The sequence below is a fragment of the Podarcis muralis genome, chromosome 2 (assembly GCF_964188315.1).
Source record: "Podarcis muralis chromosome 2, rPodMur119.hap1.1, whole genome shotgun sequence".
NCBI classification, from domain to species: domain Eukaryota; kingdom Metazoa; phylum Chordata; class Lepidosauria; order Squamata; family Lacertidae; genus Podarcis; species Podarcis muralis.
Window position 1 is genome coordinate 116,501,070 of NC_135656.1, and position 17,471 is coordinate 116,518,540.

General features: G+C 47.6%; 1 protein-coding gene across 1 annotated transcript in view; it reads right to left on the bottom strand.

Moving 5' to 3' along the window:
- The window catches only part of LOC114592232 (uncharacterized), a 35,013-nt gene extending 19,551 nt beyond the window's left edge, over nucleotides 1-15,462 (bottom strand). The window contains exons 1-4 of the mRNA XM_077923090.1: nucleotides 15,167-15,462; nucleotides 11,427-12,410; nucleotides 8,852-8,951; nucleotides 6,392-7,060 (exon numbers count right to left, since the gene is read on the bottom strand). Of these exons, the coding sequence (XP_077779216.1) occupies nucleotides 6,392-7,060; nucleotides 8,852-8,951; nucleotides 11,427-12,272 (1,615 nt within the window). The 5' untranslated portion in view covers nucleotides 12,273-12,410; nucleotides 15,167-15,462. The remainder of the gene's footprint in view (nucleotides 1-6,391; nucleotides 7,061-8,851; nucleotides 8,952-11,426; nucleotides 12,411-15,166) is intronic.
- Nucleotides 15,463-17,471: the final 2,009 nt, after the last annotated feature.

The window sequence follows — 17,471 nt, forward strand, 5'->3', positions numbered from 1 at the left end:
GCGTCCCTTACCTAAAGTTAGAATCAATTAATTGTAAGTTGGCCGGGAACCCAAGGGTCATCTAGTCCAACTCCCTGCAATGCAGGAATTTCAACTAAAACATCCAAGACAGATGACAATCAACACTTTAAAAAAATCTTTATTATTATGACAGATGGCCATCCAACCTCTGCTTATAAACCTCCCAGGAAGGAAAGTCCATCACTTCCCGAAGGACACTGTTGCACTGTCAAAACAGCTCTAACCGTCAGAAAGTTCTTCCTGATGTTTTGTCAGAATACAGTGGTACCTCGCAAGACGAAATTAATTCGTTCTGCGAGTTTTTCCGTCTTGCGAATTTTTCGTCTTGCGAAGCACGGATTCCCATAGAAATGGATTGAAAATCAATTAATGCGTTCCTATGGTCAAAAAAAGTTTAAAAATCACCAAAGAGTACAGAACTGTACATACATTTTCTAATTACAGATAGGTAGCCGTGTTGGTCTCCCATAGTCAAAACAAAAACAATTCCTTCCAGTAGCACCTTAAAGACCAACTAAGTTAGTTCTTGGTATGAGCTTTCGTGTGCATGCACACTTCTTCAGATACCTGAAGAAGTAGTCTTCTTGGGCCCCATGGCAGCCCAGTTCCTACCTTCGCAAACCCAAAAAAATAATAATCAGTGCTTCACATCCAAAAAATTCAATAGCACCAAACCTCCTAGAAAACCCCCCAATCCAAAACCCCCCCCAAAAAGTTTTAAAAGTTTAACTTACCAAATGGCTGCAAAAGAAGTTTTGGAAAAGCTTTAAAAATCACCAAAGTCTTCAAAAACCTCAAAAAAGGCTACCACACCGTGTGCTATGAGTTGCTCCTCGAAGTCAAGTCGCAACTGCACCTCTTCAAGCAATGCACCCTGGGTATTAACGGTTTTAAGAAAAAGGAAACAAACTTGCAAGACGTCTTCGTCTTGCGAAGCAAGCCCATAGGGAAATTCGTCTTGCAAAGCAACTCAAAAAACGAAAAACTCTTTTGTCTTGCGAGTTTTTCGTCTTACGAGGCATTCATCTTGCGAGGTACCACTGTATCTTTCCTGTAATTTGAATACATTGGTTCAGGTCTTACACTCCAGAGCAGGAGATCTACGATGGTAGTCATTGCTACTTTTCCTCGACAAAAAAGGCTCCTCTACCCTTTCTATACCTATTTACTCAGAAAGCAGTCCAGCAGTTTTACTCCAAGGCAAGTGAGTATGGGACTGCAACCTTCAGATTTCATTCTGGTAGCAGAGCAAGGCTGGAAGATTCAGTCAATGCTGAAGGCTTTTCAGGAAATGTTTAGGAAAGGAGAAACGTTTAGGAAAGGAGAGGCCCAAGGCTATTTGGTAGTGATTGCAGCCCTGCCATGAAACAGCACACAGGTAGCAGCCCAGAGGAAAAAGAAAGAGATGGGGATACGATCCTATTACAGTGGTACCTCGGGCTAAGTACTTAATTTGTTCTGGAGGTCTGTTCTTAACCTGAAGCACCACTTTAGCTAATGGGGCCTCCTGCTGCCGCTGCATGATTTCTGTTCTCATCCTGAAGCAAAGTTCTCAACCCGAGGTACTATTTCTGGGTTAGTGGAGTCTGTAACCTGAAGCGTATGTAACCTGAAGCGTATGTAACCCGAGGTACCACCGTATTCAGATGTTCACAACAGCAGTAGCAGCAGAATCTACCCCTTCTGAAGCTGTGTTACTGGGGTGGGAGGGGCATTGCTGGAAACTATATATATTAACTAATAAAACTCTTCAAATCTCTCCAGAAAGGTTCAAATGATGCTCATTCCACTTCCACCAAACACATCCTTCAGATCTCTCACCCCCTGGAAATGTTAACTTTTACTGCCATGCAGGTTATCTTGGGGAGAAGAAAGGGCTCAGGAGTAAACCCTACACAAATCCCGAGCAGCGTCCCTAAGACGGTTAGATGGCACCTTGTAATAATAATAATAATTTATTATTTATACCTCACCCATCTGGCTGGGTTTCCCCAGCCACTCTGGGCAGCTTCCAACAGAACACTAAAATACAATAACCTATTAAACATTAAAAGCTTCCCTAAACAGGGCTGCCTTCAGATGTCTTCTAAAAGTTTGGTAGTTATTTTTCTCTTTGACATCTGGTGGGAGGGCGTTCCACAGGGCAGGTGCCACTACTGAGAAGGCCCTCTGCCTGGTTCCCTGTAACTTGACTTCTTGCAGCGAGGGAACTGCCAGAAGGCCCTCGGCGCTGGACCTTAGTGTCCGGGCTGAACAATGGAGGTGGAGACGCTCCTTCAGGTATACTGGACCGAGGCTGTTTAGGGCTTTAAAGGTCAGCACCAACACTTTGAATTGTGCTCGGAAACATGTCTTTCTGGCAACTCCTGCAGCCAAGCTGGTGCCAAACGTCTTGCTTTCCTTTGGACCACATCAGTGAGGCTGAGATGGGAGACCTTGTTGTCTGGGCAGCTCAGGACCTCCAGACACACTACCCCATGGAGGTCACTATTGCAGCAGTTTTAACTTCACCCCCAGAGGCACACTCCATTGTCTCTTGAGACAGGCAGGTGCCAACATGGCATCCATGCACATCTGCTATGGCTGAAGACAGGATGAATGGGTTAGGGAGAGGTGGATTCTGATCCTCCCCCCCCCCTTGCCATTGTGGACAGGATGAAAGGTGGCAAGAGAGGGCAAAAGCCTTAATCTGCTCTGCAAGGTTTACTTCCATGTCAGTATAAACCCTGCTGGATTAGGTTTAAGGTTGGAGAGACCAGCATCCTGTTTTCACAGTTGCCAACTGGCTACATCTAGAAAGCAGGATGTGAGCGCAGCAGCAGGACTCCCCACATGCGATTCCCAGGAATTTGGGAGTATATACTGTATGGACTCTGACAGTGGAGGGAGAACACAGGCATTGATAGGCACAGACTTATCCTCCATGAATTTGTCGAATCTTCTTTTAAAGCCATCCATGTTTGTTGGCCAGGTCCTCTGGCTGGGACGGGACGATATGAGATTGAGGGGGCAACTCCCTTCTCTTACGGGGGTGCAATTAGTGCCAGCACCGTCCGTTAAGAGTTTGGGTGTAATCTTCGATAGCTCCCTCTCCATGGAGGCGCAGATTGCAGCTATAACAAAGGCGGCATTTTTTCATCTCCGCCAAGCTAAGCAGTTGGCTCCTTATCTCTCTCGCCCTGACCTAGCCACTGTGATCCACGCGACGGTCACCTCCAGACTGGATTATTGTAACTCGCTCTACGTGGGGCTGCCCTTGAGACTGACCCAGAAACTCCAGCGGGTGCAGAATGCCGCAGCGAGACTCCTTACGGGGTCTTCGCTGCGAGATCACATTCACCCGGTGCTATACCAGCTGCACTGGCCCCCGGTGGAGTACAGGATCAGGTTTAAGGTGCTGGTTTTAACCTTCAAAGCCCTATACGGCCTAGGACCCTCGTACCTACGGGACCGCCTCTCCTGGTATGCCCCACAGAGGAACTTACGGTCTTCAAATAAAAACATCTTGAAGGCCCCAGGCCACAGAGAGGTTAGGCTGGCCTCAACTAGAGCCAGAGCTTTTTCGGTTGCGGCTCCAACCTGGTGGAACGCTCTGTCGCAAGAGACAAGGGCCCTGCAGGACTTGACATCTTTCCGCAGGGCCTGCAAGACAGAGCTGTTCCACCAGGCCTTTGGTCAGGGCGCAGCCTGACTCCCTCCTTTGGCAATCTTTACAAAACTTTAGTTTATGGTTGCCATCAATTTGTATTTTAATTAATTTTTATAATGTTTTTATAATGTTGCATTGTTTTAGTGTTGTTAGCCGCCCTGAGCCCGGCTTCGGCTGGGGAGGGCGGGATATGGACTGCAAGAAGATCCAACCTATCCATTCTGAAGGAAATCAGCCCTGAGTGCTCACTGGAAGGACAGATCCTGAAGCTGAGGCTCCAATACTTTGGCCACCTCATGAGAAAACTCCCTGGAAAAGACCCCGATGTTGGGAAAGATGGAGGGCACAAGGAGAAGGGGACGACAGAGGACGAGATGGTTGGACAGTGTTCTTGAAGCTACCAGCAGGAGTTTGACCAAACTGCGGGAGGCAGTGGAAGACAGGAGGGCCTGGCGAGCTCTGGTCCATGGGGTCACGAAGAGTCGAACACGACTCAATGACTAAACAACAATATCCTGTTAGAAGCCACCCAGAGTAGGTGGGGAGGCCCGGCCAAATCTGTGGGGTATAAGTAATAAATTATTATTATTATTATTATTATTATTATTATTATTATTATTATTAATCTCTTCGGACTCTTCCGACATTTGGCTTCAATGGATGAACCCGCTGGGCTCTAGTATTACGAGAAGGGAAAAAAGAAGTTCTCTCTGTATAGAAACTAACAGATGCCTTCTGGTACGTTCTAATGTTCAAAAGTTCTCCGGTCTTTTAGAAGGCGGAGACAGCACAGATGTTGTTTTGTGCACTGACTTGTGTTATTTCTGTCCAAGGCCGTTCACTCCCGGGATAAGCTGTATCAATTGACCACCGGGAGCATTTTCTCTCTCTCATTCTTTCACTCTACTCCTCTGTTCATTTTACATTTTTGCATTTGTGTGGTGTGTTTTTATGCAGAAACTGGATTTTGCTCTACACAAGCCAAGATTGCCGTGCCAGGGATCTGGTACTGACCGGTAAAAAACCAGTAAACTTGTACTAATGGTTTTTCCGGCCTGCTGTGTCTTTTTGGAATCCCATGTTCCGCTACTCTGCTCCTTTACTGAACAAACAACAGCCGGGGGTATCCTGTGGCCTGGTATACTGTTTCCTGACATTCTCTCCAAACCATGCACACATTTTATTTATAATCATTTCTCTCTCTATCGGCCCTCCGCTCCTTATTTCTGCACTAAAACCCGCAGCCATCTCCTAAATTTTGAATGTGCCCGGCATGTTTGAAGATGACGTGAAGATGACCAGGAGGTTCTCAGCAGGGAGGGAGCTGAGGGCTGGCAGTGGGACTTATTGCAAGGATGTGGGCTTTGTGTCCAATAATGCCAATCCTGGACACCAATCCTGGATCAGGTGCATGTGATAGATGTATTGATAAAAAAAAAAACCTTTGACTGCAAGCTATCCACCTAGAGCAGTGATGGCCAAACTTGGCCCTTCAGCTGTTTGGGGACTACAACTCCCATCATCCCACGCTAACAGGACCAGTGGTCAGGGATGATGGGAACTGTAGTCCCAAAATAGCTAGAGGGCCAAGTTTAGCCATCACTGACCTAGAGGTATGTTTCTTCACCCCACCAAACCTTCATGGTTCAATATTCAGCATGGCATCCTTAAAAGGCAGCGGCAATATGCCTGAACCCTTTACAAACATTTCCAAAATGAATTGCTTTCCTCTACTCACTCAAAAAAACAACAACAACCAACCACTCCCAACTTTATTTTGTGTGACAGGTGTTTCTGAGCAGCTCTTCAGAGTCCCTGAGTTTGGATAGAATTGTAACACTGGAAATAATCAGTAGGGAAGAAAAACCCTGTAAATGGAAAAACAGGCAAGAAGGACTCAGGAGCAGGCCAGCCTCTTCTGCACTGGGATTTCCAACATCAGGAGGTTGTTCTCTTCAGTGTGCGAGTTTGCTGGGTACCACTTTCTGTCAAATATTTTGTACATGGCACCCGCAGCTTCAGATGCAGCTGGCGAGCTGAAAGCTATTATGTGAAATTCAGTGTTCAGACATCACATGTTTGGCCTCACTCACATTTTGGCTCTTCGCCCCTCAAGCCCCACCCCCACCCCCAAAACAACAACAAACAACTCTCAAAAACTTCTTTCCCAGCATCCAATGGTTTCTTGGTTTTCCCCACCTAGTTATGTTGGCCTTACTCTTCCCTTCCCTTTGCACTTATCAAAGTACAATTAGTGACAGTTCCCCCGACTGATCAGAAACCATTCCATGACATCACAGCAGCTCTGACCTATCAGCCGTTTCTAAGGTCACATCCACACCACCCATTTAAAACTCTCTTACACTGCTTCCTCCAAGGAATCCTGGGAACTGCGGCTTGTTATGGGGTGCTGAGAGTGTCAGGACACAGCTAACAACTCCCAGCACCGAGCTTCAACTCCCAGCACCCTTAACAAACTACAGTTCCCAGGATTCTTTGAGGGAATCCGCGGCTGTTCAAGCAGTGTAAGACCACTTTTAACTTGATGGTGTGGCCGTGTGTGAAATGGCCGAGAGATACAAAAAGCTACTTTATGCCCAGAAAGGAGAGCCAACACAGAGGTTTCTCCAAACGTCCAGATGCGCTACAAATTCTCTCTCATGTGGACCTTCTTATGTTTCGTAAGAGCTGGCCTCTCCCTGAAGCTCCTCTCGCAGATCAAGCATTTGTAGGGTTTTTCTCCTGTGTGGATCCTGAGGTGCGCCATGAGCAACGCCGTGCGGGTGAAGCTTTTCCCGCAAACAGAGCAGGTGTACGGCTTCTCCCCAGTGTGGACCCGCCGGTGCACAATGAGGTTGGAGTGTTGGCTGAAGCCTTTCCCGCAGTCGGAGCAGGTGTACGGCTTCTCTCCGGTGTGGGACCTCACGTGGTCGGTGAGAGCGGAGCTCCGGTGGAAGCTCTTCCCGCACTCCAAGCACTTGTAAGGTTTCTCGCCCAGATGGATCTTCTCGTGCTGGTGGAGCCCTGAGCTCCAAATGAAACTTTTGTCGCAGTACGAGCATGAATACGCTTTCTCGCCCGTGTGGATCCTCTGGTGTCCCAGCAGGCAGGAGCCCTGCGTGAAACTTTTCCCGCAGTCCAGGCACTTGTACGGTTTCTCGCCGGTGTGGATTCTCAGGTGCCTGTTAAGGTGGGAAATCTGATGGAACCGTTTCCCGCATTCGGAGCATTTGTGAGGCTTCAGGCCGGGGGGCGCGTCTTCGCGCTCAGCCACGTCCGAACCGGCACCAAAGTCCCTCCCGCAGTCTCGCAACAGATCCTCTTGCCTCGGGTTTTCCTGGGGCAAAACGGCCGAGGCCTCCCTCTCTGGCAAGTTATCTGCTGGAAGATCTGCATCAATAAAAAGAAAATAAAACAGAGTCAAATGTGAGAGCCAGTGTGGTGTAGTGGTTAAGAGCGGTAGTCTCGTAATCTGGGGAACGGGGTTCGCGTCTCCGCTCCTCCACCTGCAGCTGCTGGGTGACCCTGGGCCAGTCACACTTCTCTGAAGTCTCTCAGCCTCACTCACCTCACAGAGTGTTTGTTGTGGGGGAGGAAGGGAAAGGAGAACGTTAGCCGCTTTGAGACTCCTTAAAGGGAGTGAAAGGTGGGATATCAAATCCAAACTCTTCTTCTTCTTCTTCAAATGAAAACATGGGCAGGGTTCGAATTATGAGCAGCAGATTGAAAACAGTGATAAGTGGAATATGAGGAATGGCTGATGAAGATGATGGACTATGCCAAAATGGCAAAATTGACTGGGAAAAACAGAAACCAGGAAGAGAAGAATTTTAAGAAGGAATGGGGGAAAATTATAATGTACTTAAGAGAACACTGTAAACAACTAAAAGCTTTGGCAGGGTTTGAGCAATGCTTGTAATGTACAAGAAACCATGGAAAAAATGATTGCTGCTTTTTTTTTTTTTTAACAAATTAGAGCAAATAAGATAAGCAGTTGGGGAAAAAAGATTGATAATGGTAACCACGGAAGGGCGGAGGGAAGTCAAAAGATTCAGGGAATCCTAAATGAAGAGGTGAATGATTTGTCAGGATTTAAATTTGTTATTTAAAACTTAATAAAAATATATTTACGGGACCGCCTCTCCTGGTATGCCCCGCAGAGGACCTTAATGTCCATGAATAACCATAGTTTAGAGGTCCCGGGCCCTAAGGAAGTCAGACTATCCTCCACTAGGGCCAGGGCCTTTTCAGTGATGGCTCCGACCTGGTGAGACCATGAGACCAGAGCCCTACAGGATTTAACCTCCTTCTGCCTGGCCTTTAATTTGAATTCAGCCTGATCTTTTATTTCCCTTCTCTTCCCTCCCCCTCCCCTTTTATGAAGATTATCCGCTCTGAGACCCCACAGCTAATTCTCCTCTAGCCTCCTTGCTGGCTCAAGTAGGACTAACCCTGGTGACTATCTAATGTTTATTGGATGGATTTCCCCAAAATTGATTTTTGAACTTTGAATTTTATTGTTATTCATGCTTTTATATTGTCTTTTATGCTGCTTCTATGTTGTATTACAATTAAGTGTTTTAAATTTGTTGTTAGCAGCCCTGAGCCCTGAGCGAGGTATAAATAAAATAAAGAAATAAATGAAAGCAAGAAAAAAAGAAAACAGCAATAAGTGGAAGAGATGATAATTGTATTAGATTAAAGTATGTCATACAAAGCAGGAGGTATAAGACAGGAATAAAACCATCATGAGAGTAAAGGTGGGAGGTCAAAATTTTAGAAAAATTGTACACTGAAATAGAAGTAAATTTGGAAATCAATAAAAAATTACATCTTAAAAAAATAGAAGAAAAGAAAAAGTTGTGTTTTAGCCAGATAGAGCAACAGGGGCAGGCCACACACCCTGTTTCAGGCCAACACCGTCATGGCAATAACGTTTGTGCTGGCTCAGGTGGGCAGTGGGAGCTGCTGCTTCTCTCTCTCTTCTTCCTCACATCGCTTACATTTTATTCCTTTTTGCCGTCATAGCAGCTGCAGGAACAGCAGCAGCTAGAGCTTCTCACCCCCTGCCTCCTGGCCTGGCTCTGAGAAAGGGTCAAGGCGTGTGGGTCTTCCTTCAGAGCAAGGCATTCTGGGAAAGGTGGCAGCAGCGAGAGCCACTCAGGCGCCACAAACGCTTACCCTGCAAAGAAGCATCTCTGCCGCTCTCCTGCTCGTCCGTTTTGAAGGTGCCTCTCGCTTTGGAAGAATACAGGCAGACCTCCGCCAGAAGCCCAGACACCTGGAACAACACAAAGGGCATAGCTAGTGCAGAATATGGCAGTACCTCATTTTACGCTCAAATGACTTGTGCGAATCCAACAGTACACGGCTGAAGGCTGAAACTGTGCAACTCAAGGGGACTGGGTGCGAAGAGAGATTTTAAGCTTGGCTCTCAGGTAAGGCCTGCTTGGCACATTGGCTCTGGGGTTGCTGGGGATGCTCTCGCACGATCTCGCGGGAAGTCGAGTTGCCCTGCGAGAACTTGCAAGAGCATCTCCAGCACTCCCAGAGCTGGCATGCTGAGAGGGCCTTCCCTGGCAAGCAAGGCTGAGAGTTTAAGAGGTCTTTTCGCACCAGTAACCCCAAGTAAAAGGTAAAGGTACCCCTGCCCGTACGGGCCAGTCTTGACAGACTCTAGGGTTGTGCGCCCATCTCACTCAAGAGGCCGGGGGCCAGCGCTGTCCGGAGACACTTCCGGGTCACGTGGTCAGCGTGACATCGCTGCTCTGGTGAGCCAGAGCTGCACACGGAAACGCCGTTTACCTTCCCGCTAGTAAGCGGTCCCTATTTATCTACTTGCACCCGGGGGTGCTTTTGAACTGCTAGGTTGGCAGGCGCTGGGACCGAAGAACGGGAACGCACCCCGCCGCGGGGATTCGAACCGCCAACCTTTCGATCGGCAAGCCCTAGGCGCTGAGGCTTTTACCCACAGCGCCACCCGCGTCCCCAACCCCAAGTAGACCTGGTGCAAAAAAGAGCTTTTCAGCTCTCAGTCTTGCTTTCTGGGCAACACCTGCCCGGCATGTCCTGTTAGGAGCGCAGTGGCTTTGGGAGCGTTGAGGGTGCTCTCTATCTCCCTCTACACCAGCTGCATATAGAAATATTTTCTATTTTTTCATGTACACACATAGCTCTTGGAACCGAACGCCTGAGAAAGATAAGGTATTGCCATAATCACAAATGGATAACAGCAACGCATTACACATGGGGTCTACCTTCAGCTGGTCTGAAATAGGCCAGTGAGATTGGTAACTGGGGTTGGCAAATACAATCCCTTCTTGGTTTGCTAGTTTCAGCATAGCAAAGTTTATAGCATAGTTTCAGGATAGCTTGGCCTCAGGAATCCAGCCCCCTCACTTCATTCTTTATTGGTTTATAAACAATACATCCAATCCGCTTGCAACACCAAAACACAAAACTATAACAAACAGCCCACCACCAATACCAAACAGGACAAAATATCTTGAAAAGAAAACGATAAAAGTAAATTTCTTCTCCGCCTGATGACTTCCGACCTCCTCTGCATTGTTCTTTTAGTTCCTTGTTAACTGCATCTGTTTTTCAATAAGCTTAAACAATATTACATGTTGTTTATATTCCTTTTAACCTGAGTTATTACAAGAGTTAATCAAAGCATATTAAAGATTTGAGGTGGGGACAATGTTCTTTTAGATATAGTCTGTAGATGTTCCATTCTTTTTTCAACTTTTGGGTCGATCGGTCCCTGACCTTTTTTGTCATAATCACAAATTCTATGTACTCAAACAGTTTAACCTGCCACTCCTCTTTAGTTTGGCAAATACAACCCCTCCCCTTAAGTTTGCTAGTTTTAGCTGTTTGTGGACTAGGATAGCTTGGCCTCAGGAATCCGCACTCTCTCAATATCCACATGGCTGGATTGGTTAAAACTGTGGCACATGTGCCCACAAGAGGTAATACCTCGGGTTAAAGTAGCTTCGGGTTTAGCATTTTTCGGGTTGTGCTCCGCGGCGACCTGGAAGTAATGGAATGTGCTACTTCCAGGTTTCGTCGCTCGCGCATGCACAGACGCTCAAAATGATGTCATGCGCATGCGCAGATGCGGCAAATCGCGACTCACGCACGTGGGTTGCGTTCGCTTCAGGATGTGAACAGGGCTCTGGAACGGATCCCGTTCGCATCCAGAGGTACCACTGTACTAGCCACCAACCTGGAGTCATAACACTTCCCAGAGCTACGTAACTCCTTGCCACAAGGGCTCTGTAGGTTTAGAGCACACTTGAAGCACACTTCCTCCTCAAAAGATCCTGGTAAATGTTGCTTGAAACTCTGTGAGTGGCAAATAATTCCCAGCACTAACTACAGTTCCTACGATTCTTTGTAGAGGGGGCGGGAGGATGTGCTGTGAATGTGCATACACGGCAAAGGAAGATCCTTTGACAGGGCATTTAGCAACTGGCAAAGAGGGGTTAGCAGGAGAAAATGATCCGATTACTTCCCTGCTGATTATACCCAACTCTGCCTCCATCCACCACCATTTATTTCTGAGATCTATCCCAGAAATCTCTAGGCCCATCAACTGAGGCCTGGGAGTAGAAGATTTGAAAAATCCTAGTCTAGGTAACAGACAATTTAGGTTTGGAGCAGAAGGGAAGTCCGGGCAGGGGAAAATGAGAAGAAGGGGGGAAGTCGGGGGGATGGAGAGGCAGAGCAGAGGGGAAAGGCTGACCCATACCACTTTCTCCATATGTTGCAAAGGCAACAGCGCCCCAAAACCCTTCTCTCCTGCTCCGAGAGACTGGGGGACTTCACCGCCTGCCCCCAGGGGCTCCTCTTCCTGCCTCAGCATGAAGTCCTCTGCCAGGGCCACCGCCTGGGCGCAGGTCTCTGGGTCGCGATCCTTCACCCAGCTCTGCACTTCCGGCGGCAGGACGGCCAGGAACTGCTCCAGGATCAGGAGCTCCAGGATCTGCTCCTTGGTGCGCCTCTCTGGCTTCAGCCACTGGTAGCACAGGAACCATAGGCGGCTGCAGACCTCGCGGGGGCCCTCGGCCTCCTGGTAGCCAAAGTGTCGGAACCGCTGGCGGCACTTCTCCGTGTAGGCGGCCTCTTCATCCAGGGACGCCTTCTCCTTGATTTTCCCACAGGCTGCCTCACCGTCGACTAGCGCCCCTTGAATGTCTCTGCCGGGGCCAGGCCACGGCTGGGCCGCCCGCTCTCCTCCGGGTCGGCCGCCAGCGTGACCTGACCCCTGGAAAGAAGAGGGCGAAGCTTCGGCATGGCCCCAGGGGGAGGGTGCACCCCCCCAGATTGTGTGAAAGGGCCGCGGCTCCCTTGGGAAGTGCTGCCACCGAGGCTCCCACGGCTGTGCCAAACCTTCGCCGGCTTCCTCTTTGATGTGCGGGGACGTCATTCTCTGGGGAAGTTCGGTTGGGATCCTGGGAGACGTTTCACTTTCCCCCTCCAATTCTTCCTCCGGTTTGGGGCTCAGGAGTCCACACTGCAAAATTTCCTCCCCTGGCTGTAGCCCAGCTTGGAACCGGGGAACCAGATCTCCCAGAATCCCTTGCTCGGCAGCCATTTTTCTAGGGCCAAGGCTTTACTCCAATTCGCCTCTCTCACAAACACAAACAAGAAGCTTTGGTGGGAGTATCTTCTTTCTAAGTTTACTTGGCTTCTTGTCCCAGGCTAGCCCCAGCTGGAGAATCCACAAGGGTCTCTGAAAAATATAATTGAGGGGTTCATTTATTTCTGAGCCAGTAACAATAGAGATGTCCTTTTAAGGAATAAAAACATACACGGGAATTGATGGAGAACACATAAAACTAGAACCTTGGGGGGTAATTTTATTTTGATTCTAGACATCCCAGTTCCTGATTCTGCCAGACCATGCCTCACTTTCAAGCCTATTTCTTCAGGGTCATAAGGGATAGAAATTTGGTGCAGAAATGGCAAAAACTGACAGCAAGAGTTAAGAGGTCAAAACAAGGAACTTTTTTTTTTTTTACTGAAGAGTGGAGAGCTATTTGAGGAAATACTACGGCCAAAAGAAACCAAGAGCAGGATCCGAAATTCAAGCAGAGGGAGGGAAATGACAACAATGATACCTTTTAATGTTGTTTTAAGGGCTGGACAGCTCAGTTTGGTTAGAGCCTGGTGCTGATAAAGCCAAAGTTGCAGGTTTGGTCCCCATATGGGCAGCTGCATATTCCTGCATTGCAAGAGGTTGGGCTTAGATGATCTGCCCTCCAGCTCTACAACCAGGCAGAGGACCTTCTCAGTGGTGGCACCCACCCTGTGGAAAGCCCTCTGATCAGATGTCAAGGAAATAAACAACTACCTGACTTTTAGAAGTTTTTTATTGTTGATGTTTTGTTGTGTTGGGAGCCGCCCAGAGTGGCTGGGGAAATCCAGGTGGAGGGGCAGGGTATTTATTATTATTATTATTATTATTATTATTATTATTATTATTATTATTATTTTCTATGATTCCTCATGAATTTATCATGGTATGTGTCTCTCTTTATAAACATGCCACTTGGAGAGCTTGGTAAGAAGCAACTAATAAATCATAGAATCACCACAGAATCATAGAGATAGAAGGGACCTCTTGGATCATCTAGTCCAACCCCCTGCAAGGCAGGAATATGCAGCTGTCCCATACAGGGATTGAACCTGCAGCCTTGGCATTATCAGCATCACACTCTACGCAACTGAGCTATCTAGGCCCTCCTCGAAATATTAATATTGTTAATAAGAATAATGTCACATGCAAAGCACTAGAGTATATCAAACAGTACAAGGATATGGGAGACACAAACAAAAAAATAAGATCTAAAAGAACTATGGTATATCACATAGTGAGATAGAACATAGGGATGAACAGAGTCAATACTACTGGTCTACCTAGCTAGCAGCTGCTCTCCAGGGTTTCAAAATGGGAACCTGGAAATGCCACCAGAGATTGATTGAGCCAGGGATTTTCTGTCCCAGGGTATGAATTGTAGCAGAGTTAAAAAAGCAGTGCAGATTCCAAAACAACACGTGGTTTCAAAAAACGACTCAGACGCAGCCAACTTCATTAGCAAAATTTACTCAGGCAAATTGACATAACAAGATCCAGATCCCTGGATAGCAGAAAAACTCTTTAAAATCCAGTTGCAGAAAGACTTAACAGTAAAAACGGAAACCTTAAACTTAACGTACTTATGTACAATGCACTCAATGAGAGAAACAAACTGAAGAGAAGAGATAGACGGAACGAAGGGAAGCGAGAAACCAGTCATTCCCAGCCTGTAAATTAATAATAGACAGTTAAAAACATCTTGGCCTTGAGAAACGTGTTAAGGTTCACAGCCAAAATAGCACCTGCGTGCTTCTTAGCAGAATGGAAATTTGCAAACTAGCTAGAAACTTCCAGCTTGTGCCACATGCAGAGAACATACCAGAAACTTCTGCTTGAATCAATAGACGAGAAATGGCTTCTATACTTTATATAAATGGCTTCTATTTGAATCAATAAACTATCAATGTTTCCGTACCTCAGAAGCGCTATACCTGACATCTTCTGTATGCATAGCCAATACTCTGCCACTGAGCTAGGGTCCCCTTCAAGAGAAAACAAGATTCTAGTCCTCATGGGCAGCTGTTTAAACAGGACTCCTTGTGGGGAGTCAGACCAGGGTGGTCCACAGTGACAGGCTCTCTTCAAAAGGCATCAAGAAACATATGTGTGTTCCAGATCCAATTTAGCACCCCAAAAATGTTTGCCTTCATTTCCCTTTTAAAGGCGCAGGAGCCCTCTCCCACGTCACCTGCCCACCTTTGGCACAGATTTAACACCCGTCCGGAAACATAAAACTTAAATCCCAACAGAGCGCACGAATATCACAATCCTATCCAGGTTTTCTCAGAAGCAAACCCCGTGATTTCCAACGGAGCTTGCTCCCAGGTGTGTATAGGATTCTTGCAGTCTAGGATTCTCATCCCCAAAGGCCATGTGTCATTTGCTGCTATTAATAAAATTAATTCTAAGTCAACATATCAGGTGGCCGGCCACAAAGCATGAAAACACAGCCAGCTCAATGGGAATGGCATAAAATGATATATATTGTTCTTTAGAACAGCGATATGTATATAAAACAAAAGGGGTGTGTGGAAACAATAGCAATCAAACGGAGGAGATTTTAATCCCACCTTCCCCCGCAGCAGTTATGGTGTGGCTTAAAAGCACAGGAAAATATTTGCGCATTTTAAAGCAACTAGGTAAATTCCCATGAGGTTGCAGTGAGAGCCTTGAGAGATCCTAATTCCTTTTGTAACGCTTGGATTGCAAAGAGCAGAGCAATTCAATTATTATTATAATTATTATTATTTTAAAAGGTGGCATCATCCTACGAATGGGCCAGTGCAAATTTTACCCTTGGGATTTATTTATTGCAACTGAAAGGTCCTATTCCAGCCTTTCAAACTCACCCCCACCTCAGGTCTGCAGCAAGGAAAACACAACAATAGCTCCACAGCACAAGATTAGCTGGGAGCTGGAGGAGGAAGGGACTTTGCAGTATTTACAGTCCGCCCCCCTCCTCCTTTTCAAATTTCTTGGCTCCTCTGGGAATCAGTGCTCTGTGGTTTTAACCCTTTTAAAGGGCCACCCTTGGAAGCAAAAAGGAGAGAAATGGTGATGAGCAGCAGCGGCTGATGTCCATCGGGAATGATAGGACGGAGGGCAGGGAGCCCGGCAGTAGGTGGCGCCAGAGAGCCGATGATCAGCAGAGCCGACCAATTCTAGTTGAGCCACCCATCTTCGTCCCTGCCCGGTTTTGCAAACGCAACGCTGGGGAAGAGGAGGAGGTTGACTGGCAGAGCCATCCCCTGGAATGGCTTTAAAGCAGGGTTCAGCAACCTTTTTCAGCCGTGGGCCCGTCCCCCGTCCCTCAGACTATGTGGGGGGCTGGACTATATTTTGAAAAAAATAAAGAACAAATTCCTATGCCCCACAAATAACTCAGAGGTGCATTTTAAATAAAAGCACACATTCTACTTATGTAAAAGCATGCTGATTCCCGGACCTTCTGCGGGCCAGATTTAGAAGGCGATTGGGCCGCATCCGGCCCCCGGGTCTTAGGTTACCTACCCCCGCTTTAAAGGAAGGAGATAGCTGGTGTGGGGCTGGCTGAGGGCAGGCTGAGGTTGATACTGGGTTGCCCTAATGGGCCTCCATTGTGGGGACCTCTGAGCAGAACTGCAGATTCACTGTGTCAGCGTCAGCGAGGAGTTCATAAAATCATTGAACAGTAGGGTTGGATGGGGATCCGAGGGTCATCTAGTCCAACCCCCTGCAATTCAGGAATCTCAACTAAAGCATCCATGGGTCAATCCTCAGCGCATCACGAGGTAGGGGCTGGGAATGCCCCCCAACTCTCACCCTGGAGAGGAGCTGCCAGTCAGTGCCTGTAGACAATGCTGAAGACACAGAGCTGGGAAGCGCAGTGGCAGGAGTTCCTAAAGGCAGTGCCGTGCCCTTGCTTTGAGTTGGCCGCCTCGCCACGTCTAGATCCCGTGCTGTTGCGAGATACAAAGCTGATTCTGGCCCTGAGGGAAGATGTGGCAGAGACTGGTCAGTCCATTTGAGGAGAGGCGGAAAGGAAGCTGACGGAAGGCGTCCACCAGGCACAAGGTGATGATGAGAAGGTCAAGGAAGAAACCCCTGAAGAGGATCTTTTCAGTAGAGAGACGTGGCGGCGATGCTTCCACCAGCTCCGCTACCAGGAGGCTGAGGGGCCCCAGTGGTTTGCAGGCAGCTCTGGGAGCTTTGCCACCAATGGCTGAAGCCGGAGAGGCGGACCAAGGAGCAAATTGTGGAGCTTCTGATCCTGGAGCAGTTCTTTATGGTCCTTCCCCAGGAGATGGAGAGCTGGGTCAGGGAAGGCAGGCCTGAGACCTGTGCCCAGGCGGTGGCCCTGGCAGAGGATTTCTTGCAGAAGCGGCCTGAGAGACTAGAAGGGCAAGAGAGAGATGTAAGTCAGTAATCCCAAGAAAAGGAGAGAGGTGTAAATCAATTATCCCAAAGACTCCCTGCATCAGGGATGTGGTCAAGGTTGTGATTTAGTATAGGGAAGGGGCCATAGCTGAGTCGCAGAGCATCTGAGTTGGTTGCAGAAGGCCCCATCTCTAGGTAGGACTCAAGGTTGGGTAAAGACTCCCTGTCAGAAATCCTGTTCAGCTGCTGCAAGTCAGTGTGGACAATACTGAGCTGCTTAATAATACAGTGGTACCTCGGGTTACATACGCTTCAGGTTACAGACTCTGCTAACCCAGAAATAGTACCTCGGGTTAAGAACTTTGCTTCAGGATGAGAACAGAAATCGTGCTCCGGCGGCGCGGCGGCAGCAGGAGGCCCCATTAGCTAAAGTGGTGCTTCAGGTTAAGAACAGTTTCAGGTTAAGAACGGACCTCCAGAACAAATTAAGTACTTAACCTGAGGTACCACTGTAATAATAATAATAATAATAATAATAATAATAATAATAATAATAATAAATTTACATGCCACCCAACTGACTGGGTTGCCCCAGCCACTCTGGGCAGCTTCCAGCAAATTAAAACACCAAACACAGTAAATTCAGCAGCTAGGCTGCTCATCGGAGCAAGATGGTTTGAGCATATTTCACCCATCCTGGTCTGAGCCCAATTCAAAGTGTTGGTTTTGACCTATATGAAGCCTTAAACGTCTCAGGACCGCAGTACCTCAAGGACTGCCTCTTTCCATATGAAACTA